The sequence below is a fragment of the Caretta caretta genome, chromosome 2 (genome assembly GCF_965140235.1).
Source record: "Caretta caretta isolate rCarCar2 chromosome 2, rCarCar1.hap1, whole genome shotgun sequence".
NCBI classification, from domain to species: domain Eukaryota; kingdom Metazoa; phylum Chordata; order Testudines; family Cheloniidae; genus Caretta; species Caretta caretta.
The window spans coordinates 74,157,177-74,182,855 of record NC_134207.1 but is presented as its reverse complement, the minus strand read 5'-3'; the positions used below and the strand labels follow the sequence as shown (position 1 = coordinate 74,182,855).

The 25,679-nt window shown below is 40.5% G+C and overlaps 1 protein-coding gene and 1 pseudogene across 3 annotated transcripts in view; one reads left to right on the top strand and one right to left on the bottom strand.

Annotated features, from left to right (window-relative positions):
- Window positions 1-3,604: 3,604 nt before the first annotated feature.
- Window positions 3,605-19,552, bottom strand: LOC125631058 (DNA replication licensing factor mcm4-B-like; annotated as a pseudogene).
- A 739-nt stretch (window positions 19,553-20,291) lies between these two features.
- Window positions 20,292-25,679, top strand: part of UBE2V2 (ubiquitin conjugating enzyme E2 V2) — a 49,034-nt gene continuing 43,646 nt past the window's right edge. For 2 of the 3 annotated variants that reach the window (XM_048840621.2, XM_048840619.2), the window contains exon 1: window positions 20,292-20,425. In XM_048840621.2, coding sequence (XP_048696578.1) covers window positions 20,410-20,425 — 16 coding nt within the window. In that variant the 5' untranslated portion in view covers window positions 20,292-20,409. Of the gene's footprint in view, window positions 20,426-20,575; window positions 20,673-25,679 lie in introns of those variants that run through there. The other variant, XM_075125246.1, reaches the window with a different exon arrangement.

The window sequence follows — 25,679 nt, the reverse complement described above, 5'->3', positions numbered from 1 at the left end:
GTCTTACACCCTTTTGTCAAGGTTCCTTCCCCACTCTAAACTCTAGGGTAAGATGTGGGGACCTGCATGAAAGACCCCCTAAGCTTATTCTTACCAGCTTAGGTTAAAAACTTCTGCAAGGTACAAACTTTGCCTTGTCCTTGAACAGAATGCTGCCACCACCAAGCGTTTTAAACAAAGAACAGGGAAAGAGACTTGGAGATGTCTTCCCCCAAACTATCCCCCCAAGCCCTATACCCCCTTTCCTGGGGAAGGCTTGATAAGAATCCTCACCAATTGGTACAGGTGAACACAGACCCAAACACTTGGATCTTAAGAACAATGAAAAATCAATCAGGTTCTTAAAAGAATTTTATTTAAAGAAAAGGTAAAAGAATCACCTCTGTAAAATCAGGATGGTAAATACTTTACAGGGTAATCAGATTCAAAACATAGAGACTCCCTCTAGGCAAAACCTTAAGTTACAAAAAGACACAAAAGCAGGAATATACATTCCCTCCAGCACAGCTTATTTTACAAGCCATTAAACAAAAGAAAATCTAACACATTTTCTAGCTAGATTACTTACTAACTTTTCAGGAGTTGTAAGGCTGCATTCCTGATCTGTTCCCAGCAAAAGCATCACACAGACAGCCCAAACCCTTTGTTCTCCCCTTCTCTAGATTGGAAAGTATCTTGTCCCCTCATTGGTCATTTTGGGTCAGGTGCCAGCAAGGTTACCTTAGCTTCTTAAACGTTTGCAGGTGAAAGGGTTTTGCTTCTGGCCAGGAGGGATTTTATAGTACTGTATACAGAAAGGTGGTTACCCTTCCCTTTATATTTATGACACCTTTTTACTACTTTATGCATAAAGGAGCCTGAATAAGGTTTTCTTGCTTATTATTGATATTAGGAATGTCAGATCTCGGACATACAAGACTGCTCTTTCATTGCTGTGCATTCCATTCTCCATTTACAGCTAGGTTTAATCACCCACATGGAAGGGTAGCATAAAGACATCTTAATAAGTTGGAGTGAACATTGGATTAATTGAAAACATAACACTATTCCTTTATGGAGACTTCACATGAACAGAAATTCTCAATCTGTTAGAGCACCCATTTGTGGAGATACTTATGCCTTTCTCTTCCCAGTTTTCCCCTTTCTACTGTATATTTTAGGATTGATGTTTGTGATGGGAAAGTATTAGTTCATATAGGGAAAGATCCAATCCTATAATCAGAACCTTCACTAAAGAACAGCTTTCAAATACAATTCTAAAATGTTTCTATAATTTTATTGACCTAGTTACTAATGTGGGACTTGAAAGGTTCTGACCCATCTGTTTGTGTTCACATGTAAGGGTGTCACCAATTATTGTGTACTAAGAATAAATTCTTCAAATAGATCTGGTACTTATGTGTACGATCACATAGAAACTTTAAGAGCCACCTCAAAGTAGCATACAGGGATCTGGAAATTTAATCCCCCGCTCCAGAGAATTTCCAATTTGCTTCCTTCACAGAATAGGGACATTTGAGCAAAAGCATAAGAGTCAAACAAGTGGGAAGCTGCTACCTCTTTCTTCTAAAGATATTCTTTATAACAGTAAGGATTGGAGAGGAATTATTTTCAGGATAATACATTGATTATGAATGCTGTGAATATGAAAACATAGGCTGAAGATCAGGAAAAGGTTTCTGACAGCTTGATTAGACTCCAGCTTAATTTCCCAAAGGAAGTACTATAAGCCTTACTTGCTATTTTTGAAACGGGGGACAAAAATATCAGCAAATGGAGAGTGGGGAATGCTGCTGAATTGAAAGGGAGCTGAAGTTCAAAAGTTGGAAAACACCACATGATTAATTAGTGTTTTGTATTTATTTCAGGGAAAGAAACTTGCCTGGCAGAGTTTTTTAGCAACATGTTTCAACATGCATTTTAAATTTGTTGTAGGTAAAATGTAGCTTTAGGTTATAAGCAAATGGAGCCTGCTATTTCTGTATAATTCTTTCTGTTCTTGAAGACTGATCTTTACTTTAGGGATTTCTCCTCCAACAGCAGTAACTGGGCATGTTCTGTTTTAATTCAAGTTTTATCAAAATAGCTTTTCATTATTCCTCCTTCCTGGAGAAACCTAACGGAGGAATTGCCGTTGGACCAGTCATCAATTTAGTTCTACATCCTCTCTGATCAAGACCAGTACCAGATGCTTAAAGGAAAAGAGCAAGAAAACATGTTGTGGACAACTTGTAATAAACATCGAAGTTTCTTCCTAACACTTATGAATCACAGGTTGGTTTGTGGTCTGAAGAATAAAGTATAAGGGCTTTAGGCGCCCCCCTGCCTCTTCTAAAATCTTTTATTCATATTAGTGTCTTATCCTAGTAAGCTCTTAGCCTCTGCCATAATGTATTCTACAAGTTAGTAACACTCATTTCTGAATCCTCTCTAGGTATGCTGTATTATTTGACAGGGTGAACCAGAACTGAACTCAGTATTCCAACTGTGGTGTACCATGACTTCAAGGAGTTGACATTTTTGGTAGTATTTTCTATTCCATTCCTTATGCAGCCTACGCCCTTGTTCAGTTTGACTGCTGCTCCACAGAGACCAGAATTTTTCATTGAACTAAAGACACCCACAACTTCCTGCTTAGTGGTTAATTTAGAACCCAGCAGCCTGTATAAATATTTCACATTATTCCTTCTAACATACATTCCCAGGCATATATCAGCATTAGTTTTTGTGTGCCTAGCTTAAGTGCTACTGCTGACTAACAGTTGTCATTTACAAGTTCTGTCCTCCTTGCTATTTACCCCCTTTCCAATAACTTAGTACTGCAGAACACTCGAATACTTTGCTTACTTTTTTTACTGTACTGAATGTTGACTAATTCAATAGAGTAGGATTAAATGATCAGTTTCTAATGTATTGAACTTTATTCATCTTTAGCTTGTTTTCAGTTTTCTAGAGAAACTTTCTTTTGTCATGTTCAAATACTCTTGATCTCATTTACATGTAGGGAAGCTGTGCATAATCTGAAACAGTGTGAGAACTGACCTTGTGCTCTGAAAGCAGATGAGGAGTATAATTAAATAGCCAAAGGCCACTTTTCCACATCTATAAAATGTCTGTAGTATTAGTGTTATGCCTACATGCTGCATCCTCTGATTTAAATTCCCACTGCAATGGAAGAGAGAAAATGACCGGGAAGATAGTCTGAGCTGTCCTATGAATTATAAATCTTACAGCAATACGAGTTTACTGTAGGAAAATGACCTAATGTGAAACTTGGACTTCATTGTAGCTTGTTATGGTAAAAGTTTAAGTTGAAAGCAGAAAGACATCAACAAAAACAAAATGAAGTCTGTTTGCAGTTGCTGGACACGGGGTTGAAGTGTTCGCCAAGATTTAGCTTCACTTTTTGAAATGCACAGAAAGGCAAATAAGCTATTAATAAAACCAGTGGATTTTAATTTCCAAAAGTCACAAGCACTAATCTCTCTGTAGTAAAAATACTACAGCATAATCTGCACTGATTTAAAGATGCATTTATATCAAAAAGCAGTAGTTCTAGATGAATTTTGACATTTGGGCTTTAAAATGCATAAAAATTGTGAGCTTGTTTTACCAAGCACTTTATTGAAAATACATGAAATGTTAGTAACCCATTTTATTGAAACAAATATAGCGGTGTTTAATTTAACCTTTTTGCAGTCCTTCAGAGAATCTAGTTGTTTACAGTGCCAACAGTGGTGTTCACCAACAGGTCATCATCATGAATTTTGCCACAGAGAATAATATTCTTAAACGTGATACAGGTCTCAAGGGAAATACACGGAAAAAACAGTAACACTCTGCTGTTAAGTTTGCTGTAATGAAATGCTAACAGTCTTTCCAGTAACAGTCAAGAAGTCATCATCAGCCAAGGCACGAAGTGCTTCTTCAAACATTTCTTTAGTGACAGCCTTAAAGAAAAGAGAAAAGTTTGAGAACATATACAAAGGCTATGTTACAAAGCCCCAAAGAAAAATCATGGGATTCTGCTTGTCTCACCAACTTCCATGACAAGTTTGCCAGGTTTTAGGTAAAAGTTTTGTCTTTTTAAGCTGTGAAATTCATCCTGGAATGCAACAGTTAAAGTGGGTTCTTTCTGGCTTGTGCATCCTCAATGATAATAAGAGATTCTGCGATCATGGCTTATGATTTTGTTGATGTGCAAACCAGAATAGACACCTATAGCTGACAAGAATAATCAGCTTATTTTTGTTAGCAGGACAAGCATGTAAGTAATCAAGATCTCTTCTATTCCACAGGTGGAACTTATGTCTATGAAGGAAACACTAACTGAAACCAGAATTAAGCTAGTTAATCAGGAACACCTAATGACCAACTGACTAGCAGGCTCATCTTATACCTATTGATGTGTCAGGTGGACAACAAGTAAATAGATTCCAAGGCCAGAAGGCTCTACTGTAAACACTGATTACCTGTATAACAAACACATACATACAATTTCTAGAGTGTATCTTTTAGAAAAACATCCAACCTTGATTTAAAAATTGTCCAACTTCCATTAGATCATATTATATCTTTCTCTGCTAGATTGAAGAGCCCATACTTAGTATTTATTCCCCAGGTAGATACTTAGACTACAATCAACTTACCCTTAACTTTCTCTTTGTTAAGCTACATAGACTGAGCTTTGAGTATCACTTTAAGGCATGTTTTCAAACCCTTTAATCATTCTCAGGGGTCTTCTCTGAACCCCCTTTAATTTATCAACATCCTTCTTGAACTGTGGGCACCAGAACTGGACAAGTATTCCAGCAGCAGTTACACGAGTGCCAAATACAGAGGTAAAATAACCTCTCCACTGTTACTCGAGATTTCCATTTAGTTTTTCTAGTCAACTGAGATACAACTATAATCGGTACTGAGGACGCTGCTGAGTACACAGAAGATCCCCCAGGAGACGGAAAAGTTTTTAAAAAAAATCAAAGTAGTATACAAAGAAAGCAGAAACGTACTGCGTCAGACTGTGCACGAAGATCATCAAAAAGCTGTTGGTATTTTAGAGCTGGTGTTTTATCCTTTGACTGGATGAGCTTCTTCAAAGCTTGAGCCAGCTCCTCCTTACGTTTACGGGCTGTGGCACTTATCCCTTGGAAAAAAGTACAGAGAATTTACAAAGGATATAATGTTGACTGTCATTTCTGCTTTAAATATGAGAATGTCAACATTAGAAACTGAATTCTTTGTAGCTGAAAGAGGGCTAACAATATAGGCTGCTGTATCAACTGTTCACTTCAGGTATTAGCCATGTTTGGGGAAAGTTTTGCAGATTTCAAGTAAAGTTTTTCAATTAAAAATCGGATTTCATTGTAAAATGAATATACTGACCTTGACATTACATCCAGGTTTGACATTTATTACCTGGATTGCTCAATATCCAATCTGAAGCATTTACAAATCCACAAACCAATCACTGAAGATAACATCACCAAACTGAAATAGCATATAGTTTTCTCAAGCCAGACCCATTAGATACTAATTTATCCTTATGTGAGCACAAACCTGTAGTGAGAATGGATATGTCCACAATGTCAGTTCTTGGATCAGTAGCAGACTGTTTCAGAGCTTCCTGATGGAGTCGTTTTGCTGCTTCAACATCAATTGTTTCAACTTAGTTGGAAAAACGTACTTTAGCATGAGCTTCTGCCAGACGGATCAAAGACTCAAGCTGTCTGGGATACACAGAAACCATTCCTCTACCACTGCCAATCTTTCTCACGTCCACATAAGCCTGAAGGAGAAGGAAGGGGGGAATGTTTTATGTATGAGTAATTCACAGATGTACTATGTAGGATGTATCCAGACTTCATCCTTCAGAGGATTATCAGCCTGGAAAAAAAATTCCAAATATTGTGTATCCCCTTAAATATAAATGCCATATACATCTTCACTATTTCCCTTGCCATGACTGACATCTACCACAGCTAGTAGGTTTCTCCTTGTGCTTGATCCTGTACAAGGCTATAATAAACCAGGCAGATTATTCCTGCACCCTACACAGTATCTTTGGGGATCATTGTATTAAATTGATGAATGTTAAACTCTTCCAGAGAAGTTCCACTCTTCGTGGTGGTTTGCATAGACTGGGTCAGGCTGTGTTATCCAGGAAACAAAGGAAGGGCTTTGGTGTAAAAGGATGAACATGACTCATGGCCTTCGTTTTGATTCAGCAAATGGACATAACTCGCTGCCCAAGGGGAGGCCCCACCTCTTTGCGGAAAGGTGGAAGGGAGGTGGGCCCATCAGCCTCCCCATTTGGAAAATTAGTGACCTTTAGTGTGAATTTAAATCTGTTTATTGTTTCTGTTTTCTCTATAATGCTTTTGCCCTGTGGATAAATGTTTATTTGGAAGAGCTGTGCGGTGACAGGTAAAAATCACTATTATTGTCCTCTGAGAAAGCAATGCACGCTTGCTGGGGATATCACAGTGGATGGCAGGGAGCTGTGCAGCCTTAATATCCCCCGTCAGAAGGGTCCCTATACAGAGACAGGTGATGGCTGGAGACTTGACTGGGTATTTCCAGAGTGAATCATGGAGGGGGAAATACAGTTGCAGTTACCATGAAACTGAGACAGTTATTAATGTTAAATCTGGTCTCAAAGCACAGAAGAATATGTGGAATGCTAAAGCCTATCACTACTATCTGTACAGGTATATCTATAAAAAAGCATGAGAAAGTTCAAGTTCTACTGAAATTATGTGACAGTTCTGTAAGAGTATGGGAAACCTGCTCAGGGACAGACTGGTTTGCACAGAATGACTTCTATGCAGGATTAAAAAGGAAGGAGAATAGTCAATACAGAATATAGATTTTAAAAAGATTTCAAGAGCCTAATAAAGGAAATGGTTTATACAGTTCTGGTACATCTTATCCCCCAGGAAGACTTCCCCCCCCCCCTTCTTTTTAAATCACGTACTTTAAATTTCACATCCACAACTTTTTACCTCAATAAGGGCCTGAGTTGCTTCTTCACTTAGTCTAGGGTTAACATAGCTACGAGCATACGCAATGTAATCCCTCAATACTGCTATGTCCATGTACTCTTCTTCCACCAGCTCTTCACTTTGGTAGAACAGCGCAACCAAGTGGTGAGCAAGACGTCTGTCATATGCTTCATCACGCAGGTCCAACATTAGAAAGATCAGATCAAATCTGCATGGAATAAAGATTCAATACTTAGTGCATAAACTTTTTCCACCATTTACACTACTTGGTTTCATGATTTTGATCAAGCAAGTGGAAGCTGTGTGAAATCTAAAATCTGAAATTTTATTCGTTACATCATGAGTACCGGATACTCTCAAGATGTAAAAAAGGAGGAAAAAAAAAATGTGATTTTGCTTTCAGTCTACAGAGCTGAGTATTTGAAGGCAGAATGTTTTCAGAGGGCTTCCAACTATGGAATTTTCTCCCATCATTCGCCTAAGAATGTCTGAAGGCTGGGACCTTCCACGCATAGCGTAAACTTCATTTATTCAAGCTTCTGCCTGATGAGGTGATGGAGTCTACATATGCTTACAGTTTGATCTTGAAGGGGAATGTATTTACATGTATTTGAAGTCTGTCTACTTAATGTATTGAATAATTTCTGGGTGCAACTGTATTCTGAGAAGGATGCGATAGGCATATTTTTAGTCAGATTTCAAAAGATGACAACTACCTGTAATTTATTAAATTAATGGAATTAGACACTCAATCATCCATAGTTACTTATTTTCTACACTGCCTAAGAGTTCTAGGTGCCTCATGGTATGAGGTATGGTACATATTTTGAGAGGTTAAAAATCTTAATTTATCATCAATAAGCTCAGGCCTATAAAAAACAGAAAATAGGGTGACACTTGACATAAGAATACAAACCATACACTTGTATACTATTATATTTGGCTTCCTAATTTGTAAAGTATGCAATGGCTGAAAGACTCATTTTTATGCTCTTCTGAAGATGTGATGCCTCTATCATTGTTCATGAAACACTTACTCCAGCTACTAATACAGCTTGACAGGAAGAAAAGGCAACTCAGGTATGTCTACACTGGAGCTGAGGTGTAACTTCCAGCTTGGGTAGACATACCCAGGTTAGCTCTGAGTTAGTGCGATTAAAAAAAGGAAGTGTTGCTGCCCTGGCAGAAGTGGCTAGCTGCCTGTGTACGCACTGAAGAGTTTCAGATGGGATCATGCCTGGAGCACCTATCCTGTCCCACTGCTTGCACTGATGTGGCTACACTTCTATTTTTAGCACTGTGGCTTGATGACCATTACAGCAGGTATATCTACTTGAGCTGGAAATTACACTCCACCTCCAGAGTAGATACATGTCCTTAGAACTAAATGTAAAATACTCGAGATTTGAAAATGCCAGTGCAGTGATACAAAATCTTGAAGCAAACAGAACAATGGACACAACAAAACCTTAGAGACACTGCCGAATCCCATTATTCAATACCAAGCACTATATGCTAGAAACTGGTCAGCCATTTACAGTCCTCTGCTAGAGTATTAGTTAACAACATTACTTTTAAAGTAAATTTGGAAAAAGCTTTTGCTTTCTACATTGCAAATGTCACCCCCAATCAACATGTTCCTGCACACACACACTTTTTATATTACATATACACACACACAAAATAGGGAGACAGAGAGAGTGGTTTTGTAAAAAACCAACCAAGCATGCATCATGGAAACATAAGTCTAATTGTAATACCTGGATAACAACGTATGAGGAAGTTGGATGTTTTCAATAGTAGTTTTCTTTGGATTCCACTGCGACTCTATAGGGTTAGCAGCTGCTAGGACAGAGGTGCGAGCATTCAGTTGGCAAATAATTCCAGCCTGTCAAAAGGAAACACATTTGAGAGCAAACAACCTTTCCTAGCGGAAGGAAGATTCCAGCAGCTATGTTAAGAGCCCCAAGACTTGCTTCTTCTAACAAGAAAGACTTTATAAAGAATTAACTCTTGCTGGGTTCACCAAAAATGCTTTATAAAAAGGGTTCTCTAGATCAAGAGAAACAACCTCATTACAAAAGCTTGGGTACAAAATGGAACAAGGTTATCTGGAAGGGGTATTACATGCAGTGTGCAGCCATATATGCTGAGTCTGCAACATGCTGAATGTTGTCACTGAAATACAGCTCCAACATCTATACTCTTACTCAACTTTGAGGTTGTATTTCTGTCAACAGTCTTCTCTCTAGTTCCTACATTACCTTTCCAATTGTACTGCAGTGTGTGTGGAGCCTGGCTGGCGGATGGTGGCGTGAGGACAATTGTGGGGGGGGACGTGGACACAGGTGTTCCTGGGGGCACAGGGTGTGGCAGTTGGGGCATCGTGGTGGCAGTGAGGCTGGTTGATACTGGGCCTGGCAAACGGGCACAGACTGGTGGGACTGCATGGTCTTGCAGGTGTGGGATGGTCTTGCAGGGCAGCAGAGAACAAAACACTGAGCAGAGCAATCAGGGCAGGCATTGTGGGATACTGGCAGAAGCCAGTTCTGTGACAAAGCAATCAGCCGTGTCTACACTGGCTCTTTGTCAACAATAAATGGAGGAGAAAAGACAAAAAAGTCTCTCGAAGGGGCGAAAGATTTTTGTCGCCAAAACTGGGTGTTTTTTGTAACAAAAGTCCCATTGTAGTGTGTACGCTCTTGCTGTTTTGTCGCCAAAAGGCAGTTTTTGGCGACAAAACTTGGTTGTGTAGACAAGGCCTGAGTAAGCCTTATACAAGTAGTTCTACTAACTTCAGCAGGATTGTTTGCTAACAATTTACTTGGCATGAGTAAAATTTTGCAGAATTGGGTTCTTGTTTTTGACACTAACAGCACTGGAGTTTTATATTAAGGGTTGTTCAACCATTCTGCCTCATGCTTGATCCCGATTATGTTCTGACATGGCTGTAGTTTAATCATTACGTACTTGATTTTGGTAATTAATTGATCTTTAAATATTCATGGTAAATAGGCCTAATGGCCTGTGATGGGATGTTAGATGGGGTGGGATTTGAGTTATCCAGGAAAGAATTTTCTGTAGTATCTGGCTGGTGAATCTTGCCCATATGCTCAGGATTTAGCTGACTGCCATATTTGGGGTCGGGAAGGAATTTTCCTCCAGGGCAGACTGGAAGAGGCCCTGGAGGTTTTTCGCCTTCCTCTGTAGCATGGGGCACGGGTCACTTGCTGGAGGATACTCTGCTCCTTGAAGTCTTTAAACCACGATTTGAGGACTTCAGTAGCTCAGACATAGGTGAGAGGTTTTTTGCAGGAGCGGGTGGGTGAGATTCTGTGGCCTGCGTTGTGCAGGAGGTCGGACTAGATGATCATAATGGTCCCTTCTGACCTTAGTATCTATGAATCTATGAATTATCTTATTTCCTCATTAGGGCTCTCAATTAATCACAGTTAACTCATGTGATTAACTCAAAAAATTAATTGTGATTAATCCCAGTTTTAATTGTACTGTTAAACAACAGAATGCCAATTAAAATTTATTTAATGTTTTGGATATATTTCTACATTTTCATATACAGTGTATTCTGTGTTGTAACTCAAATCAAAGTGTACATTATTTTTGATTACAAATATTTGCACTGTAAAAATGATAAACAAAAGGTAGTATTTTTCAAATCACCTCATACAAGTACTGTAGTGCAATCTCTTTGTCGTGAAAGTGCAACTTACAAACGTAGATTTTTTTTTGTTACATAACTGCACTCAAAAACAAAACAATGTAAAACTTCAGCGCCTACAAGTCCACTCAGTCCTACTTCTTGTTCAGCCAATTGCTAAGACAAACAAGTTTGTTTACATTTACGGGAGATAATGCTGCCCTCTTCTTATTTACATTGTCACCAGAAAGTGAGAACAAGCAGTTGCAGGGCACTTTTGTAGCCAGCATTGATATGCCAGATATGCTAAACATTCGTATGCTCCCTCATGCTTTGGCCATAATCTTTTTAATCGTTTGACAGCCCTATTAATCATCCAACAGATATTAACTAGGGTCTTACCTAGGCAGTAGAAAGAGTCTGTTGTTCCATTACTTCATGCAGTACTGATCTTGTGCTTTCATTCATTTTATCAAATTCGTCAATGCAGCAAATGCCATTATCACGGAGAACCAGAGCACCTGTCTGCAGAACCAGCTGCCTTGTCTCTGGTCCTTCATTACATACGCAGTGAAGCCTACTGCACTAGAGCCCTTCACAGATGTGTACTGGCCTCAAGGAACCAGGTTACAGACATATTGAAGCAGCTGTGATTTACTAGTGCCAGGATCACCACACAGAAGAAGGTTTATCTCAGCACGAAAATTGCCTCTTCCGGTATGACTGAAATCTTTTCTTGATCCCCCAAACAGCTGAAGCAGAATGCCCTATAAAAATAAGAATTTTTCCAAATCAGACACTAAAGTTCTTGATAATTACATGAGCCAATCTCTGACTGAGTGAACTGAAATGTTAAAATGAAAATTGTTTGAAATCATTAACAGAACACATGTAAAGCTGGAGTACTGTTTTCTGTCAAGTATCACTAAAAGGGGTCGTGGAGTTCTATCTTTGAAGCGTCAAAGATTTTCCAGGTCAAATCTGCTTAGATTACTTTTTAAATTAAACCACCAGCTCTGCAAAGTCAATTTGGAATTTAAACACTGAGCTAGGTTCTTTCTGGATCTCTTATCAACAAAGGCTCTACAGTTGGTGTGCTGCTGTATAAAAGAAAGGTGACCATGTCTGACCCCTGTTGCGCAATTCTGCTAAATCTTGTACATGTGTCATGTAAGGTATCACTGAAAAAGTTATAGTCTGCTAAGTATGATTATCCTGTTTGTATGCATGTATCATCATTGTATATGAAGTTATGAAACTTAGCTGTGTGTTTGTATCTCAAACCTGTTGTGTTTCTGGGTAACACCCCCTAGACAGATTTACATCAAGGCTAGCCAGCCTGCTTGATGGCCCATTAAGGAGAATCAGCTCTTCTAGGGACCCCTCCTGAGATCCCTTCAGGCAGCACCTAGGCACTGAATGCCTCATGACTCAGCAAGGCACATGACCCAGCACACCAAGTTTGTGCCAGTAACTTACCATATTTCAAGTTCCCAAAACGAGGACAGTGGGGGCTTGGGGGCAGGAGGGGATGCAAGGGGATGGACCAATCAGCTGCAGATGCAGGCGAGGGACCCAGTCGGGAAGCAGACCAATAGCGGCAGCTGCAGAACAGTCTGGATTGTAACAGCTCCATTCCTGCAGCACATACACAAATGACTTTTCTCTGGCTTGCCAGCATGGGCTCAAACCACATTATAGATTCAATATTTACCCTGAATAATTTAAAATATTGTTTCCCCAAAGGGGCAGCGTGTACCAGACTCTAGCTGAGATCAATGCCAAATATGTTATATTATTAGCAAAAACACAAATAATTTTAGAAGTAACATCCCAGACAGAAGGATGCTTAGAGCAGAGAACTTGAAACATAAGTCCATCCAAAGCAAACTGAATAGCTTTCCATGCAGGTGCCTGTGTAGAATATTCAAAGTAAAATGAAGAAATCCTTGAATGGGCACAATTATCTACAACAATACTGAAAAATAGATGGACTTATTTGGGGCAGCCGATAATAGGCTACCTACACAAGCATTTCTTTGGCTACCCCAGGGCACGAGTGCACATACAAACCAGTAAGCTTTTAAACAGTAAGCTACTCTCAACCTGAACCATAGTGGTGTTACTGCCCCACTATAATAATCAAAGATTTAGAGCCCCACTCAGTGGACGGTCTATAATGTTTCCCAAGGTTTGTTAGTTGTGATTGCATTTCTCAGTTATCTGGATCCTGTTGCAGAGTAGAGAGATGGCCAAAGAAAGCAGAATTACTGGCTGGCCAGTTTCCTTAAAGCCAGCCAGTAGAAGAGGAGAGTGAAGGTAAAGGCTTCCTTTCCTATTACCTGAAACCCCTGTTGCATTATCTAAAGTTTTCTGATTCCCGAGGCCCTCTGATAACTGAAACTTACTGTAAATAAAACTCAAATTTTATTCAGGATGTACCAAACCCAATTTCAAATACACAAAGGCCTCTTATTTTTCTGTATTTGAAAGACTCCATATAGAGTATCATTTCCAAAAAAAAGTGTATATTTTAAATGGAGATGTGCATTTATACTATCTAGTCAGGTGTTCCGGTAGACTTGTAAAATTTTGTTTACCTTTTTGATATCTTCATGTTCATAAATGCTTGGAGCCAGAGCCAAAGAAAGTCTTTCATAAATGTCTGGTTTTCTGGAGAGCTCTTTCAGCATTTCCACACGTTCCTCTGCAAACATTTTCTGCTCAGTTTCTTCATCAACACCATGCAAACGTTTTGAATCGGTTTTACGGTAACGAATGACATCAATGTGGGTTTTAATAGACTGATTTTACATTGCTCACTCTTGGATTAACTCGAACAGGAACTGCTCTGTAGATACCTAAAAAACCCCCCCCACAGAATTACAATTCAGATACGAAATCAAAAATAAGCTTAGCTCAAACGCTGAAGGTTTAAGGGATTTATCTACATTTTTATTTTTCACTTCGATTTTCAGATTGGTCCTACGGAATTAGCCACATCACGGAGCAGCAATTCTCTAGAAAGCTTTCCAAAAGTTGAAATGCTTTGACCAGGCTATGCTTCTCCTGATGTCAATGTTACTTGTGCTTTTGTCATTGAGGCCCTGATCCTGCAAACACTTAAGCATGTGTTTACCTTTACTAACATGTCTCATGATTTCAGATGGGCCACTCATTGTAGTAAAGTTGTGGCCTTAAGTTTTTACAGGATCATGACCTAAAGTGCATTGGAAAATCCTGCCCTTAGAGCCTAACTTTAGCCTGCTCGATTTTGGCTTGCACATACAAGAAGTTGACAATTGTGTTGGTGCACTGAAAGTCTAAACAACTTTTTAGTATCAACAATGAAGCAATCTTGTTTTGAAGCAGCAATGATTTTATGCTAGTAAGAGAAAAGTTTATTAAAAACTCTTTTAGTCTGATACTGCAAACAAACACGTAAATTTAAACATGAGTAGTACTATTTAAGTACATCGGACTGTTCACATGAGCAAAGTTAGGTACCTGGTTAGGCAACTGCAGTATCAGGATCATAATTTTCAGTGTTTGGTCTATAGCAATTTTGTAAAATTTAAATTAGACTAGTGACATTAAAGAAAGCACTTATAGTTAATTCATTATAAATTCTAACCTAAAGTTTCAAAAGCAGTTTTTAAATTAGTTTCATAAAGCCTCAACCCAATTTAAATTGCATTAATTGAAATAATTTCAGCATGCTTCCTCATCTGTTCAAGAACTAAAAACTAAGTACATGTGAGCTTTTCAGAAGCTGTTCCATGATAAAGATGCTTGTTTCCCTTTGAAGTATAGGTTAAGAGATGTAATCATTCATTTTTAGAAATTGTATAATACAAACATGGCAAAAATATATATGCCTTTCTGTCTACAAAGACAGTACCTATTGGCAGCTGTACTTACACTATTGTTGATTTTAGAAAGGGGAAAATATTCAGAACTCTAAAGGTATTTTACACCAAAACTAAGGTATCACTATATAAATCAGACAGTATTTCTGCTTCACAGTTTTCAGTCACCAATTATGATGTACTCAGTTAATATTCAACAGACACTATTCCAGACCAGGGTGGATAAAAATAAATGATTAAATAAAATAAATAAATTCCAACTTTTTTGATAAAATGCTTTTTGAGGAAAAAGATCGTTTTAATGAAGATACATTATAGCTCAAAGATATCTTGTTATGGAATATGGATGATATATTCATGTAATGTTTAAGAAAAGTTTTGTAAATGAGTTCCAATAATTCATGGATTAGGGACCCAATTTTATGGGGTTCCCCGGGCTTCTGTATAAATTATTTAGGTTAATCTTTCTATCTACCCAATGGGACAGTGCTCAGTCTAGAAGATACCATCAGAGATGCTTAGTTTTGCAGTTCTCAAACTGTGGATTTGTGTCTACCGAGATAACATGCTTGTTAACAGCAAAAATATTTTTAAATAAATAAATAATATATACAGGTGAGAAACAACAGACTTCAACTCTATTGTCCCTCTGCAAATTTGTGTACACAGAGTCAATCCCTTACTGCTCTCTAAAAGTGCAAAGTTTCAAAAAGTTCAATGAATAGAAGATTGCTGGGGGCAGAATAGATCTGGACAAAGAGAAGAAGTCTGGAGATAAATGTGAGAAGCAAGGGACATATGCTTGTTTTGTTAAAATATTGTATGTTTGCTGTTGAAGAAAAAAAATCCAGAATACTTAACGTTGTTGTTTTAGTTAAATAAAACAATTTAAATGTCTGTCTAGTGATGTTCTCCTTCTAATATACCATGGCAAGAAAATCCTCCAAATATTAATGATTAACCTGTTGAATTGGAGATATTTATGAAGTCATTGGGTGGTGAACTATCTGCTTCAATTACCTTTGGTAAATGAAATAACCAAACAATCATTCATTTTCTGATACAACCTTAAAACTAATCTGAAAAGTTTTCAAAATAAATCAGTGTTTAAAAATGTATAGTGTGTACCTTCTAAAAATGAAACCTACATCTATCTTGTACATCTTTCTTCTATGCCTTTGTGAAGAATATGCATTAAGGTTATAACAACCAACAAGAATGCACTTTTATGTAAAAAACCATGATTAAATTGAGTCTTCTTGACTAGTAATAGCAAAACTATGAGCAACAGCAGAATCAGACTCTGGAGCTATTCGCAGGCAGAGGAGGGACTCAAAAGAAAGGCAAGGAAAAGAATTGCAAAGGCAGCCCCATGGTTGCAGTTGTAGCTAGGTATATAACAGATTTAAGACAGGCACAGAAAGACTGATAAAGATCCAGTGACCACTACTTTGTCATTCTGGGATTCAGCCTTGAGCTTATTGTCTTTTAAAGCTGTCTGCTTCCTCCACACACCTACATGGCAGAGAGAAATAAGCTGGAGCACTGAGCAGGATCCATGGACTACAAACTGGGAGGAATTCCAGAACAATATAGCTTGTCAACAAATTTGGTGAGTGGAATGAGGAAGCCTTCTGAGCTTCTCATGGGAATTTGCCTTTGGAGAGCAGCAACTACTTCCTCCCTGAGCTCTTTGGTATCTGTCTCTGGCTATGAAGCATCTGGTAAATACTTTAAGACCTTTATGTAATAAAATATATTTTATGCAGAAGTTTGTATACACAAATGTTATACTATCTTTCTAGATATTTAGAGAAGTGCTTAAGCACTGGGGTGTGTAGCTATAAATACTGCTCCCTCGTTGAGCAATAATCTTAAACAATTACATACTAATTTATGCTTAAGTAATGCAATTAAAAAAAAAACTGAACTCAACTGGAAGAAATCCTTTAAAAAAGGCCTGCTGTTACCTGTGGATAGCAGATCAGCTGTCTGTATAGATTTGTGTCGAAAGATCTCAGATGGTCACAGTTTACGTTTAGAAATGGTTCCCCAACCATATTCATCTGCAAGATGTTTAAAAACACCACATTAAATCACCAGCATTTAAGTCTGAAAAACAAGTTAGTTTTAGCTGTATTACAGTATTACTTCCTCAAGTCGATGCATATAGAGTGGTTCATTAAGATCCAAGCCAACATTCTCTTCCTCTTTAGCCAATGGATCAAGAAAATGCTGAAGAAATCTCTGAATATTGAGAATAAGATAAAAAAAGTTATATTTAAGAGTGCCCAAAGGGACAGAGCTGTGATTTCACTGCTACACCATTCCTACACTGGATGACATTTTCATGGCTCAAATTACCTTCAAAAATACTCTCTATATTGCAGCTACTCAAAAACTCCCAAAGGGTAGGGATACCCCAATGCATCCCCCTACAGGATATTTCTCTCATGCACACTACAAGTTCCTTAATTCCAACAATATTTTTCAAAATTTCACACAGTAAAGCAAACCAATTACTTTGAAAAAGCCTTATCAAGCTATTATCCCTTTTTATCGAACTAATTTGTAATTATTTTATAAATACAAGTTAAAAAACACTTTTGGGAACAGGATAACATGCTAAACATATTACTACTAAAAAAGTATATGAAATTTTACTGGGGATTTTAACCTCTGTTACATCCTAATGCCTACAAACCTTACTCCTGAACCAAAATCCGAACATTGTACAGAACTTACTAACAGAATAAAAAGAGCTTTCCCAAAAAGCTTACCATCCAAGTAGAAGACAAGAGACAACAGATGGATACAAACAGGGACATACAAACAAACAGGGTCACAGTATTGGTCAGTATGACAGACAGTGGCCTCAGCACACCCGCAGCCTAGCCGTTGTAAAAAGAGAGCCTTAAGAAGAGCTTTAGAGAAGAGTAATAAGGTAGCTTTATAGATATTTATAGGGAACTCCTCCTGTAAGGGAGGAGCATGTAAGGGGCAGCTTGGGAAAAAGCACAAAGATACTTATTTGAAAATTTAACAAATGGACAATAGAAGGGTCCAACTAGAAAAGAAAGTAGACTTTCTCAATAGTTAATAAGAGTTGATGGGTAAGGTGGGGATAAGCCATGACAGACCTTGAAAGTGAAGACCAAGTAGCTTATGCTCAATGCAACTGAGAAGGGGGAGCCAGTGAAGAGACGGAAAGAGAGGGGCGATCTGCTCAAAACAACATACTAGGAAAATATTTTTGGCAACATTCTGAACTGGCCTAAGCAGGGCAAGATTTGATTTGTTAAGGCCAGAGAAAACGCTGTTGCAGTAATCAAGAGGAGAGTTTTAGGCCAGGTCTACACTACAGACCTATACTGGTACAACTACATTGCTCATGGCTGTGCTTTAATGACAAAAAGCTGCTTTTATTGTTCTTCCCTCGGTGTTAGCCCTGCAGAGGAAACATGGGTGAAAGTAAGTTAGACTCCATCTGTTCTTGTGCATCAGCTGCTTAGGCCTAGACTGTCAGGGATGTGAAAAAGCCACACTCCTGAGTGTGGCTAGGAAGATCCAACCCTGGGTGTAGATGCTCACAGGTGGGCAGCTACGGTCACTTGGGGAGTAGAGTTCCCTCAGCACAGATGGTGCCTATGCTACGGGCCAGGGTTACAGCAGCGCAGCTATGCCACACCAGTACTGTACAGTCATAAATGATCTGGAAAAAAGGGCTAAACAGTGTGGTGGCAACGTTTACAGATGATACAAAACTACTCAAGATAGTTAAATCCCAAGCAGACTGTGAAGAGCTACAAAAGGATCTCACAAAATTGGGTGACTGGGCAACAAAATGGCAGATGAGAGTCAATGTTGATAAATGCAAAGTAATGCACACTGGAAAACATAATTCCAACTATATATATAAAATGATGGGGTCTAAATTAGCTGTTACCACTCAAGAAAGAGATCTTGGAGTCATTGAGGATAGTTCTCTGAAAACATCCACTCAATGTGCAGGGACAGTCAAAAAACCTAATAAAATGTTGCGATTCATTAGGAAAAGGATAGATAAGACGACAAAATATATTGCCGCTATATAAATCCATGGTACGCCCACATCTTGAATACTGCGTGCAGATGTGGTCACCCAATCTCAAAAAAGATATATCGGAATTGGAAAAGGTACAGAAAAGGGCAAAAAAAATTATTAAGGGTATAGAACGGCTTCCATGAGGGGAGATTAATAAGACTGGGACTTTTCAACTTGGAAAAGAGACGACTGAGGGGGGATATGATTGAGGTCTATAAAATCAGGACTGGTATGGCGAAAGTAAATAAGGAAGTGTTATTTACTCCTTCTCATAACACAAGAACTAAGGGTCACAAAATGAAATTAACAGGCAGCTGGTTTAAAACAAACAAAAGGAAGTATTTTTTCACACAACTGCACAGTCAACCCATGGATCTCATTGTCAGAGGATGTTGTGAAGGCCAAGACCATAACAGGGTTCAAAAAAGAACTAGGTAAGTTCATGGAGGATAGGTCCATAGATATCTACTAACTAGGATGGGCAGGGATGGTGTCCCTAGCCTCTGTTTGCCAGAGGCTAGGAATGGGTGACAGGGGATGGATCACGTGATGATTACCTGTTCTGTTCATTCCCTCTGGGGCACATGGCATTGGCCACTATCAAGAGAGGACACTGGGCTCCATGGACCTTGGTCTGACCCAGTATGGCCGTTATGTTCTCTGCACGGTGCACATACCCTTGCTAAGCACCAAACAGAGAGCGGGGGGGGCTGCCCACATTCCCCACTCCGGGCATTGCTTGGCCTGCCGAGGCCTTCCCGGCCGGACGCTCATCTCCTAGTGGAGTTTGCAGGGCTGCGGCCGTAGTCAGCTGCCCCCGACCTAATCCCGACGCACCTCCACCCGGCGGGGAAAAACTGCACTTACGAGTCGGCGGGTTGCTGCCCCGCCCGCGCTTGCTGCCGCGGCGGCTCGGTGTGGAGGCCGGCGAGGACATGACGCTGCTTCACCGGCGGCTGCTGCTCCCTGCGCGGGTGGAGAGAGAGAAACTGAGGCAGAGCGACCCCCCCTCCCCGCCGGCCCGGAGCCCGCACCGAACCCAACCCCCTCTCCCGCGAGCCCGCCGGCCCCGCGCCCTGCACCGGGAGCAGGCAGCCCTGCTCTGCGCCGCCCCCCGGCACCTGCTCCGAGCCGGGCTCTGAAAAGTTACAGCGAATTAACGGCACAGCACGGAGCCGCCCTCTTCAGCGCCGCGAGCCCCCCGCCCCCCCATCCCATTCGCGCGCAGATATTCGCGGGAGGGGGGGAGATGGCGGCGTCTCGCGCTCGTACCCCGCTTTTCTTCCGCAAGCGCCTTCAGCCAGCCCGTGAACCCCAAGAAAATTCCGCGCCAAACCGGACACGTGGGTGGGCTCTCGCGGGTTTTCCTACCATTAGTTGCCCAGGAGAGCCCAACTCGGCGCAGAAAGGGGGATGTAACCAATCGTCTAGGTTCCCGGTACGGACGCTCGCACTCTAAGGGTTCCCTGAGCCTCTCTGCCGGGACAGAGCAAACTCTGACAGGAGCCCGATTCTCCCACAATACAGGGAATTCACCCACGTAGAGCCTGCATCAGATTCACAGGCAGGGTTCCCTCCCCCCTCTAGTGAGACATGGTATCGCCCTTACTTGACCAAGTTTCGAGGCCTCGGCCCTCCTCCCATCACTTCGCCTTCTTATGGATGCGAGACCAGTTTCTATATCTCCTGCTAGAGTCGCGAGTTCTGTGGCCGTTACTAGGAAGTGACGCATTGCGTGAGGCGGAGGTGACGTGCGTTGCGCAGGCCCGGGCCGGTGGGAGGGGTTTGGACAAGATGGCTGGATCCACAGGTCTGTGAGGGGGGGTTCGAGCTGGGCCTGGGGCGGGTGTGGGGAAGCGGGTCTCCGTTCTGTGGGCTGCGAGAGCCCCGGGGTGGGGCTAGGGCTAGGGCTGTACCTGTCTCTCTCCAGGAAAGGGGAGCTGGTGTCTGGGCTGAGCCGCGGCGGCAGGGCCCGGCGCCAGCCAGAACTTGGGGGTCCCCAGTGGAGCCCCGGTGCAGGGGGCGGCACGGCAGCGCGTCCCTCCTCAGTACCTGGGGTAGGTGCGGCAGGACAGGAGTTCCATCTCCGTGCCTCGGGCGGCGCGTAAAGGGCGGCGGGGCGTGGGGGGGGGGGGTCCCATCTCGGGCCCAAGGGCGTCGGGCCTGTGGTCTTCGTCTGGTAGAGCCTGAGAGAGCGGAGCCCGAATCCGTAGGGCGGGAAGGGAGCGGTCCTCACTACCCGTACAGAGGGTAGGGAAGCGGCGGGGCAGAGCCAAGGAGAGAGGATGATTTAGGGCCCGTTGCCGGGGTGTGGGTGCCTGAAAGGTAGGGCCGAGTAGGAGGGACAAAACCCATCTCAGTGTCTAATGCAGAGCGGCTTATTGTACAGTCAAGGGGGATGGATACTATCTCTTCGTTTGCTGGTGACGGACTGTATGGCAGTACTTGGGGATGGGGTATCCCACCTCAGTGACCAGTGTGGGTGGTGTGGGGTAGCTCAGTAGCCCAGCCTGGGGGAGCGGAGCCCACCTTATTATTCAATAAAGGCATTATTAGGCACAGGGCGGAGTATAAATCTGGGCTTCAGTGTAATGCCCAAGTGAGGGTTTAGAGGGGGTTTAGGAGGCAAAGGCATCAACGTGAATGAATAGAGGGAACGGCAGGGAAGAGCCCAGGGGCAGGGGAACGAACTGATTTCAGTGCTCTATTCAGAGAGTGTGGGGGGTCAAGCTGATTTGAGTTAGTGTCTCATCTGTTGAGCTTTTGGAGAGCTAGGGCTGCAGACCAGAACCTTGTGGTGTAGAACTCACCTCTGTCTTATGCAGGTGGTGTGCAGTGGAAGAGGAATAGAGAATACTAGGTAGAACTTGGGGGAGAAAAGCTCCCCTCACTGTGCCAGATTTTGGAAATAGGGTGTGCATGGCAGATCCTGTAGAAAGGGAAGAGAGCAGCCCTCAGTACCTCGGGGAGCTCCCACTGCAGAGACCTGGTGCAGCTGTACTACCCTTGGCTCCAATGGAAAAGGCTGCATTACCCTATGTGGGCTGAATTGGGGTAGGCTGCCCTATGAAATGGATGGATATTCTGAAGGAACTATATATTTACTTAGTTGTGGGAGAACTGGATTTTGTTACTTTTTGTAGAAATGCCTTGTGGTGTTTGAGTTAAACTAAGCCCACCCCACCCCCCAAGTACTTTTGGGGTAGAGTGAGTTTCCAGATTCTTTGCACTCTTGCATGTCTAAGTTCTTGGTCTTCTGGCTTCCTCTAATAAACAGGAAGTAAAGTTGGTTTTGCTTGTGAGTGAATCTTTGCTTCTTGCAACTTTTTGCATTCAAAACAGTTGTTTCATTCCGGCAGTCACAAAAAATTCATGTTGTTGAATCAGAAAACTGTCCTACTCCTGTGTACTCACTCAGTTCTTGTGGCACCTTAGAGATTAACAAATTTATTCGCTGTAGCCCACGAAAGCTTATGCTCAGATAAATTTGTTAGTCTCTAAGGTGCCACAAGTCCTCCTTTTCTTTTTGCGGATACAGACTAACACGGCTGCTACTCTGAAACCGGTCACTCAGTTCTGTAAGGTAGAAATAATCTGCTAAAATGCATAGCGTTTTCTATCCCAGAGCGCTTTGCATATTAACAAATAATAGAGGGTATTTTGTAAAGCTTGTATGTGTATATGTACATTTACATGAATTATTTTCCTTATTATTGAAATGCAGCTACTTGTATAGTAAAACATAGTTGGTGCTTAACTGTACGTTACACTTTTTCATCTCCAGAAATCCTAAAGTGCTTTATTCCATGCTTCCCTAGCACCACTGAAAATCAGCCATCTTTTCAGTATAGGGGGCAGCCAGGCAGAGTGAAAGAACTACCAACAAGAAGGGAAGTTGTTTTTTAGGATCTCTGCCAAACACACATGTCCCTTTCCCAGGAAACTGAATGGTACTCTCTTGGGACAAAACTCACTGCAGGCATAAGCAGATGTGACTCCAGCGAGGTCAATGGGATACTACCTACTCTGTCATGGCTGAATTTCATCCTTATTTCAGAGAGGAAGGTTGGAGCTGAAACTGCCAGAATGTGTATTTTTTGTTTGGATGAATTCTAGGGGGTGTAATCCTGTGAGATTGGCAAAACTCCTGTTGAATCCTAGTAAATGGCAAAACTCCTGTTGAATTCAATTTGGCCAGGATTCCACCCCAGGTATTCCTTTCCTGAGACTTAAACCACTAATCAGCTATCTGAGCACATAGGAAAACTACAGAGCATTTTAGAACAAGAAGAAATGTTGTTTGAAAATAACTGTCCCTGAACATGCCTTAAAGAAAATATGTACTTCAACGTGGTCAGTTATATTGTTGTTTGATAGCATCCTCACCATAACCAGTTATCTACCTTTCAAAACACCCTCATCTGTTTAGTTCATGTGTAGATGTTATAGCTGTTAGTTAAGCAGCTCCTCTGTCTGGCCTTCAATATTGCAATTATTTCTGTTTGTAATTAGACCCATTCAGAAGCCTACATCAGTTGTGCTGGCAACATTAAAAGTTTTTGAAAACTCAGGTCAAGATGTTTCTTTAGGAAAAGGACGGTTATTGTTAAAGTACACTTAAATGTTGTTGTGGTTAGATGGGACTCATTGCATTCAGTTCCTTGAAATACATTGTAAATTTTTTTGGAGGGCATAAAATTGCCAGCCACGGGAAAAAACAAATAATATATAAAGCCTTTTATAAAATTGGAGCAAGAGAGAGAGGAAACAATGATTTTTATAACCAATTAAAATACACAATATATAACTATGTTAATACAACCAAAATTCTGGCAATGCAAAAGCAAAGTCTAAAATATAATCTACACTCTGTTTGCATTATAATAGTTATTAAATATATTATTTTTCAGATACGTGTTTTCTGCAACTCTGGATGCACTTGTATCTAAGAGCCGTGATAAATAACTTAACTCACATGTCTTATGATACAGTTATCAGGGTTTAAACTGTGCATTTCTTTAATTTTTTCATATTCTATTTCTAATTGCTTAAATATACAGCCTTAACAATTGTTTTGCCTTTAATTTATTGGTGTTTTAGTTTTTAAAGGAAATGAGATGGAGAAAGTTATCAGGTCTTTAGTAGCCACCAAATGGTAAAAGTCAACTGGTAACCATTAGTTTCAACTTTGTAGACTTATAACTGATAGGTTTTGGCCAAAGGTTGTTATTTTAGATTTGAAGGCTTACCTCTATTTAAGTACAGACTTTATTAACAGAGGTAAAGTTGGAAGTGTGTTTTGGAGGAGTCTAGCTAGCACCTCAAACCAATATTACCTCTCTTTATCAAAATTGCATCTTAAAAAAAAAAAAATCAGAATGTCTCAAAAAGAACTGTTAGAGCATTCAACCTGTTCCACACTGCCACATAATCCTGTTCCACTTGCCGTGCCCAAATTGCAGTGTCCACACAATTATCTTTGCCCCTAAAATTTGAAAAAATATGAAAAGATTTAAAAAAATTATACTTGTTCAGTTCCCACTTGAGAAAACAGTGTGCAATCATAGCCTAATTTGTTTTTACCTCTTGCATATCTTTAATAATTAGGGTACATAGTTAATTAGGTTGGAGGTATAAACTGGATGGGGGTGAGCATGAGTGTGTGAAACATTGTACAGCAGTAGAACACCTTGCTGAGGGTGTTTCTGCACTATGGAGACTGTAGCACCGTAGCTGTGTTGGCATAGCCTCATACTGTAGATGCAGCCTACATGGACAGTTTTTTAGTCAAAGTAGGTTTACATAGCTGTCTACTCTGAAGATTATGCCAGCATAGCTCAGTGAGGTGTGGTTTTTCACACCCCTGACTCATGCAGATATGCTGATAAAACTTTCAAGTATAGACATAGCCTCTGACATATCTTATGACTCTTCAGAGCAGGTCTCCCCTCCTCTACACTTCAATAAGTCTGTAGGAGGAGAAGTGGTGTTACATTAAACTGAAAACTTTGCATGCTTAAATCTGTAAAATGTTAAACTTCAAACACAAACATAAATAAGTCTGCATTTTCTGTGTCCCTCTATATGTGTATTCCTCCGTGTTCTATGCCTCTATTCTCTATGTCTGCCTCCTTCCTCCCTTGGTGTTCCTCATTCCATGACCAGGTAGCAATCTGTTCCTGAAGCACTGAGGGGGAGATTTTCAAAGTAGGTGCCCAGCTCCCATTTGATTTCAGTGAGAGTTGGGTTATTTACGAGCCCATTGTGACTTTGAAACTCTCCATGTGTAAAAACATCCCTCCAGCAACAAAAGTGCCTCCCATCCAGCTATATAGCCCCATGGTTGTTTTGTTGACCTCCCTGAAAAATATTCTAAAATTTGTGTTGTATTTCAAACTGACTCAAGGTATTTAAGCTGCATAAGCAATTTATATAAATTTAAACTGTTTATGTGGCTTGAAGGTCTTAGACATGATTAGATGTCAAGAGGAAAATCTGTGGGGGCAGCAGTGAGGCTAATCCTGGGGCAAGAGCATACCACTGAAGAAGCAATGTTCAGAACAGTCCTGGTTCATGTCCTGTTTCCAAGTGCTTTTGCTAATTTGAAAAATTGTCACTAAAATTACTTCAGTGTCTGATTTTTCCCTCCCCCGCCCAATTTGTCTTGTCTTAGATCTTACTGAGATTTAATTCAAGCCATATTTTGAAGAAAATCAGTGCATAAATACTAATATTATGAATATAAAGTGGTCAAGCTAGTTTTGAAGAGTGCACACCTTTTTTCGTAGTCTTTTAAATAACGTGTAGTGCATTTCAAGTGCATGGCTATACATACTTCTATTTCACATTTTGAAAGGAGTGGAACATCCAACTCTGATTTACAACTGCAGAGCTCAATTTAATTTATCATACAATTAATTAGTTTCTTTCATCAATTGTGTCATTGAATTAGGCCCTTCAAAAAGAGCCTCAAAAATGAGGAATTAAACATAATAAAATAAAAAAACTAGGCAATCAGATAAATTTGCAAGGCCATATATCCTAAGTCCTTTATCCCTTTTTAA